The sequence below is a fragment of the Eubalaena glacialis genome, chromosome 4 (assembly GCF_028564815.1).
Source record: "Eubalaena glacialis isolate mEubGla1 chromosome 4, mEubGla1.1.hap2.+ XY, whole genome shotgun sequence".
In the NCBI taxonomy this organism is placed as follows: domain Eukaryota; kingdom Metazoa; phylum Chordata; class Mammalia; order Artiodactyla; family Balaenidae; genus Eubalaena; species Eubalaena glacialis.
This window is the reverse complement of record NC_083719.1, coordinates 112,893,169-112,905,571: the sequence shown is the minus strand read 5'-3', so window position 1 is coordinate 112,905,571 and position 12,403 is coordinate 112,893,169. Positions and strand designations below refer to the sequence as shown.

Here is a 12,403-nt window from a genome sequence, read left to right as displayed (position 1 = left end):
AAATAAAGCAAGAAAACTCAAGAGTGTTACAATAAAAAAATTTTTTTTCACATTAAGTCACTGACTCATACAATAGACAAGACATTGAGTCATGATGATGGTCAGAGAATCTACAGACAGTACAGTAAACAATGAAGTTGGTCAAATGACAAGAAAGCCATTTTAAGTCAACATTATAAATTGGCAAGCAAGACAAATCAAAATTGGGGCCTTACAGTTCTTGCACATGCAGTAGTCCAGCAAGACTATAAGTCCAAATGTATCCAAAAGAACCATCACAGTTTAGAGATTTTACATATTTAAATGCCATGAAATATGGCCTTCTCAATCACCTCTATACACTTTATTCTTTTCAGTTCCAAAGTGCGTTTAACTCTTCCCTATTGCAAAATCTAAGATAGCCAGTAAATTTGCCAACTAGTAATATTACTACAAAAGAAAAACAAAACAAAAAACAACTACCTATTCATGTTAGGTTGTACAAATAAAGAGAGTTAATGGGAAAAAAATACTTCACACTATGGCGAAGTCACCGTTGCCAACAGCTGAGACCATAGACTTGCTAGTTAAAATGTTACCCCTACGGCATATATGCATGTACAGGGTAGACAACATCCCCCCTTCAGACACATTCTGTTCACCTCTCACTGTATTATGTCATGGCAATTTCCAGGCAGGTAATAAGAGTTTCTTCTGAACTGACCCCAATGACACTCTGTGAATCAGAAAAGCAAAGGGCACTGAAAGCAGCCTAAAGTGCTTCTATGTAGTGACCAGAAGCTTATCTCAGCAACCCTCCCAATTTCCCAAATGGCTGGCAAGGCAGGTTTCCTTCAGGTTTCTCTCATTTATGGAATAGGCTTATCTTCTACCCTACTACAAATGGATACATTAAACTTAAAAGCAATCAGTTCAAGGGCAAAATCAAAAGCTGTTCATCTGATGAATTTTAACTAACTGCAAATATAAAATGCTATACATCTTAGAAATGTCACAGAGAGAAGCAAAATTCTACTTAAAGTTCATTTTAAAAATATATTCCTTCAACATTTCAATTAAACATGTCAGATAGGAAAGTGTCCCTTACCTCTTTACTTTCATTTAAATTTACTAATAAGTTCTCTGGCATAGGTATAAAAACATCTGAAAGAACAAATAAATATTTTTCTTAAACAAAACTTAATTGTTAAAGATGTTCCAAATACATAACAGTGATATAATTAACCACCCCCATACTTAGAGAAGAGCCACCTCCTCCATTTGTACAGCAATGTCTACGTATGTTCAGAGTCACCAAAAGAGCATTGATTTAGGCTTTTACTGCAGCTTATCTATTACCATGTAAAAGGTAAATAGCCTCCCAAATAGAAAATACTGACCCACAAGCACTCAGTAAGGGTTTGTACAAGTACTCTGCTTCTTAGGTTAAAGACAATTTAGAATGCTGCTTTAGAATTCTTGCTTAGCCCCAGAAGCCAGCCAAAGAAACACTTTGGCATTAAAAAAAAAAGTTGACTAAGATGACACACAAGAATTCCGTGTCTTGACATGGAAGTAATACAGCCCACCAACAGCTCTGTCATTCATAAAGCACATACTTTCTCATAAAGAAGGCCCCCATTCTACTTATGGGACTACAAAGTCAAGTGAATCAGGAGGTATGCTAAATGGCCACATCAGAAGAGCTTCTCAGGATTCAAATTTGTTCTTTCTTAGGAATTAAATATCCTTTCTTAGAAGGAAGCAAACTGTGAAGGAAATGTGGGTGGTGATGCAGGATTATGAGGGGTCTCACTTTCTACATTTTTGTACTGTTTATTTTTTATTAAAAAATTACAAAAATAAGGCTCATCATAATGCTCATGAAAAATAACACCAACAAATAATTTGAAAAATTAAATATTTACTTTAACTATCATATAAAAAATGTACTATTGTTTAGATTTCTTCCTTTTTCTTTAAAATTAAACAGATTTTAATAAAAGTTTTACGATATAATTCACATACCATAAAATTTACCCTTGCAGAAGATACAATTCAGTGATTTTTTAATATATGCACAGAGTTGTACAGCTAACACCACTATCTAGTTCTAGATCCTTTTCATCATCCCAAAAGGGAACCCCACACCAATTACCAGTCATTCCTCAATTCCCCGTCAACTCCCACAGCTCTAGGCAGCCACTTTGTCTCTGGATTGGCCTATTCTCGACATTTCATATTAATGGAGTCACACTATGAGGTCCTTTGTGACTGGCTTCTTACACTTAGCTTCATGTGTTCAAGGTTCATCCATGTTGTAGCATTTATCAGTACTTTATTCTTTTTTATTGCTGAGTAACAAAACATTACATTGTATGTATATTCTACATTTTGTTTATGTTGGGTTGTTTCCACTTCTTGGCTGAGTTGCTACCAACATTCATGTACACATTTTTGTGTGGACACGTTCTGTATTGTTTTATTTTTAATAATTCATATTTAGCAATTTTTAAAAATTGAAATGTAGTTGCTTTTACAGTATAGACATGTTTTTAATTTTCTTGAGCATATACCTATTAAGTAAAATTGCTGGTTATATGGTAACTCTATGTTTAACTTCCAGAGGAACTGACAAAATGATTTCCCTAATGGCGGCACCATTTTCCATTCCTACTACTAGTTAATGAGGGTTCCGATTTCTCCACATCCTTGCAAATACTTGTTACTGTCCTTTAAAAAAATTTTTGCTATGTGACATCCAGCAAGGGATATTCCATTTATCAGCTCATGTATAAAATTGAGAGGCTGGACCATATCAGTAAATTCACAACTTGGCCCATCATCAGAATCACCTGGTCAGTGATTTTATCTTATGCCAAATAAGTACCTGGGTAAATAGATAAGGGAAATGAATGACTGACTTGGCTGCTCTGTTGTGAGACCTGGAACAACCAAGACAGAAGGGGGTTCTATTCAACTACTTCATTTTAAAGTTGTATAGTCAATTCCCCTAATTCATAGATTTTATAGTTGCAAACTTGCCTACTTATTAAAATTTATTTGTAACCCCAAAACCAATACTCATGAACCTTCCCAGCTATTCAGATATGCTCAGAGCAGCAAAAAATTTTGGTTTTGAGAATTTTTTTTAACTGGTGTGATGTGGCATTTCACTGTGGTTTTCATCTGCATTTCCCTGATAACTCATGATATGGAGCATCTTTTCAAGGGATTATAAGCCAACTGCATATACAGAATACTGAGTATGGTGTATTGAATAGAGACATGTCTATTCAAATCCTTTGCCCACTTTTTAATTAGGTTGTCTTTTTAATAAGTTGTAGAAGTATTTTACATAATCTAGATATATATTTTGATCAGATACGTAACTTGCAAATATTTTCTCTCACTCTCATTCTTCACTTTCATGATGGCATCCTTTGAAACACAAAAGGTTTTAATCTTTTTTAATTTTTAAAAATTTTAATTTTTTTTAGTTTATTGAAGTATAGTTGATTTACAATGTTGTGCTAATTTCTGCTGTACAGCAAAGTGATTCAGTTATACATATACATATTCTTTTCCATATTCTTTTCCATTATGGTTTATCACAGGATATTGAATATAGTTCCCTGTGCTATACTGCAGGACCTTGCTGTTTATCCAAAAGTTTTTAATTGTTAGGAAGCCCAACTTATCTGTTTTTTCTTTTGGTGTTTGTGCTTTTGATGTTATATCTAAGAAATCACTGCCTAATTCAAGGTCACGAAGACTTACTTTTATGTTTTCTTTTAACAGTTTTATAGTTTTAGTCTCATACTCAGATCTATGATCCATTTGGAGTTAATTTTTTAAACTGTGGTAAAATATACATAATATACAAAATGTATCAGCTTAATCTTTTTTTTTTTTTTAGAAGATACTTTAAAATATTTTTTTATTTTTTTATTTTTTATTTATCTATGGCTGTATTGGGTCTTCGTTTCTGTGCAAGGGCTTTCTCCAGTTGTGGCAAGTGGGGGCCACTCTTCATCGCGGTGCGCGGGCCTCTCATTATCGCGGCCTCTCTTGTTGTGGAGCACAGACTCCAGACGTGCAGGCTCAGTAATTGTGGCTCACGGGCCTAGTTGCTCCGCGGCATGTGGGATCTTCCCAGACCAGGGCTCGAACCCGTTTCCCCTGCATTGGCAGGCAGATTCTCAACCCCTGCGCCACCAGGGAAGCTCCACCTTAATCATTTTTAAGTGTACAATTCAGTAGTATTAAGTACATTCACAGTGTTGTGTAACCATCATCATTATGTGTTTTCAGAACCTTTTCATCATCCTAAACAGTACCCATTAAATAATTTCTCCCTTCCCCCAAGCTCCTGGTAATCTATAATCTACTTTCTAACCTATATCTCTATGAATTCACCCATTCCCGGTACCTCATATACGCGGAACCATATAATCTTTGTCCTTTTGCATCTGGTTTATTTCACTTAGTATTGATATAATGTTTTCAAGGTTCATTCATGTTGTAGCATGCATCAGAATTTCATTCTTAGGGATGAATAATATTCCATTATATGTATATACCACATTATTTAACCAATCATCTCTTGATGGATACTTAGGTTGTTTCCAACTTTTGGCTATTGTGAATAATGTTGCTATGAACATTGGTGTATGAGTATTTGTTTGAGTTTCTGCCTTCAACTCTTTTAGGTATATACTGGGAAGCAGAATTGGTAGATCATAATGGTAATTCTATGTCTAACTTTTTGAGGAACTGCCAAATTGTTTTCCATAATACTGCACCATTCTACATTCCCACCAGCAATATACGACAGTTCCAATGTTCCCACATCCTTGCCAGCCCTTGTTATTTTCCATTTTTAAAAAAATAATAACCATTCTAATGGATGTGAAGTGGTATCTCATTGTGTTTTGATTTGCATTTCTCTAGTGACTAATGATGTTGAGCATTTTTTCATGTGTTTATTGGCCATTTGTACATCTTTGGAGAATTGTCTATTCAAGTCCTTCGTCCATTTTTGAATTGTGTTTTTTTGTTGTTGTTGCTGAGTTGAGAAGCTCTTTATATTAATCCTTCATCATATGTGTGATTTGCATATGCATATATTTTCTCCCATTCTGTGACTTCTTTTTACTCTCTTGACAGTTTTCTTTCATGTACAAAAGTATTTTAACAGTGATAACATCCAATTTATTTATTTTTTCTTTTGTTGCTTCTGCTTTTAGTGTCATATCCAAGAAATCACTGCCAAACCCAATGTCATTAAGATTTTCCCCTATGTTTCCTTCTAAGAGTTTTACAGTTTTAGTTCTTAAGTTTAGGTCTTTGATCCACTGAGTTAATTTTTTTTATATGGTTTATGGTAAGGGTCTAACTTCATTCTTTTGCATGTTTGGTTTTCCCAGAACCATTTGTTGAAAAGACTGTCTTTTCCCCATTGAATGGTCTTGGCGTCCTTATCAAAAATCAACTGAACATATATGTGAGGGCTTATTTCTGGGCTCTCTAGTCTGTTCAATTAATCTAGGTCTATCCTCAAATACTTCTTGAATGAGCTTTAACATTAACTTGTCTTTTGTTGACTTGTTCAGAACTCACTTTACCTCCATAATTCTGTTTCCTCTTATATAAAATGAGAGATTTGACTGAGGGACTCTTACAATTCTAAAAATCTTATGATTTTATACTCAAGGTTTTCCTCAGTATAGTAGAATCATACCATATGCTGCTAGTTTGTTGAACAGTCATGAAATATTTCTAAAACTAAAAACTCCTCAGGCAGTTCAATAATTTTAAGTATATAATATATACCTTCAATATCTGAAACTATTAGCATCTGAGGTTGAGATAGACCTTCTTGAAGGCTGTAGAAGTGGATTGTACTATCAAATGTTATGAAGCCAATTTTTGTCCTAGTGTTGCCAGGAAGCCTAAAAACAAATTCAGAAGAGTATTTTATAGTTTTCCCATATACATATATACCTAAAATATCTGCAAAGAGTTAAATACAAATATCTACTTCTGTGTTATGAAAACTGCCCCAACATAAATGTTTTTAACCCGTGCAATGTTTAATCACCATGAAAACATACACTACTCAAAAGAAAACACTATATATAAGTCAAACAATCAACAAAACCCAGCAATAATACAGCAATCCAAAACTCATTACACCTATATAAAGTTATATCAATCACTTAGGAAATGATATATAAAAAATACTGGAAAGTATATACAAAAGTTTGAGGATGATTTTAATTTATAAAATATACTTCAAAAAAATTACCATACACCAACTGTAAAATGTAATATAAATTTATGAACTGCATATCTTTAAAACAAAAATTGCCCAAACCTCTTTTTATATTGTTTAATGCATTCATTTAAGAAGATCAACAAAAAGATTTGTTTTTGAAGAACTTAAATATGTAGACCATAGTTTCATAAGGGGAAAGACAAACTAGTTTTCATTTTTGTTGTTCATGCTTGGGTGAGTCAGTGAACTCTCTCATCAACAGACAATCCCCATACATAACCTACAACATTAAAAATACAAATACTGATAAGAACAAGAATGCTTTTCGCCAAGGTGAGGGAGTTAGTCCACTTCTGATGAGATTTGGTCCTACACATTCTTCCTTACACACAAGAGCACAATAGTATTTCATTACACTGAAAGGTCACACTAGCTTTTACGTGTTACACTAAGTATCTAAGAACCACTTAAAGTACAGTTATTTTAAGAGGCTTAAGAGATATGACCAGCAAATGCAATGTGTAGATACTGTTTAGATTCTTATTTCAACAAACCCACAGTAAAAAGACATTCTGGAGACAACCAGGAACAAAAATTGAACTGGGTATTATATCACATTATGGAATTATTGCTAATTTTGTTTGATGTGATTCTCATATTTTAGTTAGGGTTAAAAATAATTCCAAGTATTTCTAGGTAAATCATATACTGACTGAGATTTGTATTAAAATACTCTAGGGAAAAAAGGGGGAAGGGCAGGGTTAGATGAGGCAAGAACAGCTGAATGCTAAAAATATTGAAGTTGAAGGATGGGTACCTGGAACTTCATTACATTCTTTCTATTTACTACATATTTGAAATTTTTCCATAATAAAAAGTTAAAATAAATAAATCTTTCTCAGAGAAAGTGAGGCCTAAAGTTATCTACTGATTTAAGTGGACTTTTAGAACATAATTACATAACTTTTAAAATATAGTTTGAAACTACTTATTCATTTTACAAACACCATTAGTTTATAATTTAACCTGAATTAAGATACTTACAAATCCAGATTGTCTAACAAACTCTGGCAAACTGAATTCAAGTATCCAGTTTCAACTGCATTGTGAGACACATCAAATACAAAAAGGTACACTGGAGGTTGAGGTGGTCGTAACTGAAGGAGAAAAAGGATCTCATTAAATACAATTAACGGAATTAAATTTAAACTTACCATTTGTCGTGTCTATATATAGCAAAACAATAAAATAAGCATTATTTACAGATTAAGTGGAGACCACAATAAATAATAATACATTAAGAAAATAATATAGAAAGAAGTTTTTTTCAGATGCATACTGAGAAAAAGGACAATGAGGATATGATTATCATAGGTCAGAAGAGTATCTTTTCTAGGACAGGAAGAGGAAGAAATGTGATCAGAAAGGCATTTATGAGTATCGGCAATGTTCAATTTCTTGACCTGTGTGGTGCAACAGTGGTGCTATGATTATTTGGTAACCTATATATTTATGTTTCATAGGCTTTTCCATATGTACATTATATTTCACAATTTAGGGAAATGTACAACACTGAAAATGACAAATCAAGTTAGCCTGAGCTGGTTATTTAACCAACACATTTCAGCCAAGTTCCAGAAAAATGTACAAGTATATTTTAAACTTCCAAGTTCAAAGATTTGTTTTCAATTCAATAAAAAGCCGGGGGGGGGGGGTGGGGAGGCAGGTACAAATTGGGAGATTGGGATTGACATATATACACTACTGTGCATAAAATAGATAACTAATGAGCACCTACTGTTTAGCACAGGGAACCCTACTCAGTGATCTGTGGTGACCTAAATGGGAAGGAAATCTAAAAAAGAGGGGATATACGTATACGTATAACTGATTCACTTTGCTGTACAGCAGAAACTAACACAACATTGTAAAGCAACTATATTCCAATAAAAATTAATTAAAAAAAAAAAAAGCTCAAGGTCATGAAAGACAAGGAAAAGCTAAGGAACTGCCACAGATGGGAGGAGACTAAAGGAAAAGAAACTAAATGCAATGTGGATTGAATCCTGGGACAGGGAAAGGACGTTAAGTGGAAAAACTAGTGAAATCCAAGTAAAGTCCGTAGTTTCATTCATAGTGTTGTGCTAGTGTTAATTTAAGCTTGATGATTGTCCTAGAGCTATGTAAAATGTTTACATTAGGGGTAGCTGGGTGAACTCTTTGTGCTATTTTTGCCACCCTTCTATAAGTCTAAAATTATCTCAAAATAAAAAGTATTTTGTTTTCAATAAAAATAATAGTAAAATAAAAAGCACCAAATAACCACAATCAGAACTCCACGTGTAATATACTAACTTTTATATTTTTTTGCACATATCACTTGCAAAATCCATAGAATCTGTTGCCCAAGAGGTAAGTCAGGAAGGAAGAAAACCTCTTGCTATAGGCAAATTTTCAAATTTAAAGGAAGCCATTTTTACAAAACCTGGGAGTTAAAGAAACCCAGGAAGGCCAATTCAAAACAACAAATGCTTCTGATTTTTTGGTTTTAATTCAACAGAGGGACAGCTACACTACAGAAAGCGATCACCAGCCATTTAAGTGTCACAAAAATGTTTTCTACACTGAAATTTCTATGTGATGAAAAGAGACTGAATCTTCGTAATATCTATACTAAAATGGCCCCAATTGACCAGATAGAGACTATCCCACAAAAATATACTAAAATAAAATATTAAAAGTTGGTATTAAATCTTATCTTCATATTCCCTTTCCTTAGAGGCAATTTTTACATGGGGAAAGAGAAATCAAGTCAAAAGTCCTAAATTTTTATGAGACCTCTAGCACCTGCTAAAGAAGATCTGGAAAGTCACCTAACTAAATTTGTTTCACATCCGTAAAACAGGATTAACAGCTTAATTAAGAGTTATTTGTGATGACCAAAAATATATAAGTGCTTTATAAAATGCATAGTGCTAGTTAAACATTAGGCATAATTACTATCTTTTCAAATGCAAGACCTCAGATATTCACACAAGTGTATAAAAGTAGTTGCAAAGAGGATGTGCATCACATCATTATTTTTAACAGAAAAAAACTGGAAGTGACCTAAAAGTAAGTATGATCCCAATATTATATTGCAAGTTTCTGGATGGATGCCCAAGAAACGTAAGTGGAACTTTACATACACTTTTACTTTTCAAACTTACCCTTATATACAAATTAACTACTTTTATAATGAACAAGGATAACTTTTATAAATTAAAAATATAAAATTTTGGTTAAAGGACTTTATATTTTATTTAAAACCAGGTATAATGAAATATTTGTGCTATATAAAAAATGAAAGTTTACCATGTATTCTGAAGGAGCCATAAACTCAATAGTAGCATTTTGAACTTCAGGTCTTCTGTGAGGTTCTCCGTAGACTCTGGTCAAAGGGTTGTACATGAATTCTTCAGGAACTATGTGAGTTAACAATATATAATGTTAAAACTGAAAGGATTAAGTTTAATATAGCTTGCATTTGGCTGTTTTCTTAATTTAGGAATTTATAAATAATTCAATATAGACTAAATATTAAAGGCTAAATACACTTTGTTTTTGAGTCCCATTCAATTCCCCTCCACACTGAATGGCACTAAGTATGTTTTGCTTTTACAACCACAAGCACTATGATTTTTCTTTCCCTATCTTCTAATACCCTTTTTTCTCTTAATTCTTGGAAAGCTGCTTTCCTAAAGTAGTTTGAAAGGATGATAAAAATTCATTAAATGCCAATTATTTTCTTAAATGCAAGACTAAACTTTGTCTTAAATTTCACAGTGGTACATGGATAATAACATTTGACATATGAAATGTACAGACTCTGGTTGCCCCTAGGAAGCTACGGTAAAATACTTCAAAGGTTAAAGCCTAAGGGTATGGTGAGTTTCAATAGTTATAAGACCTCTATGGAATATCAGTTGCCTACTGCCTATAAAACACTAGTGCTCAAAGAGTATTTTCTAAATTAACACATTTTTGACCAGAGACATATTATGGCCACAGGCGTTAGCTTCTGCAAAAATCTCCCCGTCAATAATGTGTTAATTATCATTGCATCTGTCTTCCCAGTAACTGTTTAAAAATTAAAATTCCTATATATGCTAAAGGGTAAGCCATAGTTCATGAAATGGTCTGGGCTGCACACAAAAGTGACTTCAATCCTTATTATAATTTAATTTCATATATTGAAGCATATATACATAAGATTTTAAAGGTGTACTAAACACTATAAATACATATATTTTCTGCATTGTTACAGAGTAAAAAGAATGCTCTTTTTCTACCCTCACTTCTTCTACTCTAAAAACACAAACAATAAAAATGGTTTTAAAAAATCAAGTTCCTCTATTTCCCAATGCTTAATGAAATTTCCTTCTAAACAGAGACCAAATTTTCAATGTGGGTAACGGCATGCCCTTTTTTTCTTCTCTAATCCTAACAGAATGTTGTTGGTTAGATGATATTCCTCAAATATATATTGTGAAACAGTTACTGAAGAAGATCTCCTCCTCATCAGTTACTAAAAAAACTACATTCAACTAACCTTCTAGCACTGCCCACCTCCCTTCATACAGCAGTGAATGAAGCTAATGGCAGCTACTCTGCGGACTTATTTTCTTTCACCCTAGAGAAAAGGCATGGGACAATTTCTAAATAAAAATATTTCTTAAATTACAGGCTTAAATAATACCATGAAATATGCCATTTATTATATACCCAATAGAATAGATGTAAAAAAGTGGTATCAAAGTAGTATTATCACATTTTTTGCTTAAGAAGTATATAATTATTTATATGTAAGTATAAATGCCTAGAAAAAAGTTAAAAGAAGTTATATCTGAGTGAAAGGATTACGGGTAAATAAGACCAGGTTTTGTTTTGTTTTTTAACTTCACATTTGTGTTATCTGACTTCCCTACAATGCATGTAGAAATGTTTAAACGTTTAAAAAAAAAAAAACATACCATCATTGACTCGGTAACATAAGTTACATTTCCATCTCCTTTGATCAAGAAAGCTGACAAAAGGGTTGATGTATGTCCTGCATGAACGGCATCTCACAATTGTACTAGAGGTAACCACAGGCAATTGCTGAAAAAAAAGGACTAATTTATTAAAGGCAATGATGATCATGTCTAAAGGTCAAGCAATTAATCCATACCTTCCAAATAATTGTTGGGATATTATAAGTTTAGAGAAAAAACTAAGGTAAAAAAATGTGTCCAAGCTGCCAAACAAAAAATTATGTAATGAAATGTATTGGTTTTTAAACCCTAGTGATTTTCCCCAGGACCATTCTCATTAAATTTTGCCTTTTAAAAGGTATTTATTTTCTCATTAAAAGTTTACATTGCAAAACCAACATAGTAAATTTACAACATATCTGTGAGATGAATGGTGAAGGAAGGATCAATATTCTAAAAAAATGACTAATTAAATCATTAGGAAGTTTCTTCATGTTATATTAACAGGCTACTAAGTTCTCATAAAAGAATTGTCACAAAGTAAGGTATGGTTAAATTATATTTAAATATTTTATTGGACTTTGCAATTATGCTCCTATTTAAAGTTTATCCTACGTTTTAAAAGATCTAAAGTTAAAGTTAAAAATCAGTAAAGGCAATACAATCCTATTACCAAAAGGAGGTTTGTTATGGGAAAGTCACTTCACTTATGGACTGATTCTCTCAAACCGTATGTGGTCACATGTCAAGGTCCCAGAGCCTTAGGACAAAAGTAGAAGGGCGTCTTTTCTTTTCTCCTTCTTCTTTTTGGAAACAGCTTCTTAAAGCAACAGATTTTACTCCAAGAATGGAAGAACTGGGAGAATGGGTAAAGTATTTTAATGGGTAAACAATTTACAACTTGTTAAAATAGTATGGTTCATTTATTTATTTTCTTCAGTACCTCTATTCTATTCAGTACCTCCTGAATTTTTCAACAATATGTTCATTTTATCTCTTTGTGAAAGTGTTTGATAATAATATTTTTGGTTGAAATACAAATAATCGGCCAATGGTCAAATTCCTAAAGATAGCTCAAACAAATTCTTGCACTATTATAAAAAATTCCTTACCACCAAGACAATTTTCCACA

General features: G+C 32.8%; 1 protein-coding gene across 5 annotated transcripts in view; it reads right to left on the bottom strand.

The window, feature by feature from the left end:
• Positions 1–12,403, bottom strand: part of SEC24A (SEC24 homolog A, COPII coat complex component) — a 58,405-nt gene that overhangs the window by 21,246 nt on the left and 24,756 nt on the right. For 4 of the 5 annotated variants that reach the window (XM_061188185.1, XM_061188187.1, XM_061188188.1 and 1 more), the window contains 5 exons: positions 11,272–11,398; positions 9,614–9,723; positions 7,304–7,416; positions 5,815–5,933; positions 1,088–1,143 (listed from right to left, as the gene is read on the bottom strand). In XM_061188185.1, coding sequence (XP_061044168.1) covers positions 1,088–1,143; positions 5,815–5,933; positions 7,304–7,416; positions 9,614–9,723; positions 11,272–11,398 — 525 coding nt within the window. The remainder of the gene's footprint in view (positions 1–1,087; positions 1,144–5,814; positions 5,934–7,303; positions 7,417–9,613; positions 9,724–11,271; positions 11,399–12,403) is intronic. The other variant, XM_061188186.1, reaches the window with a different exon arrangement.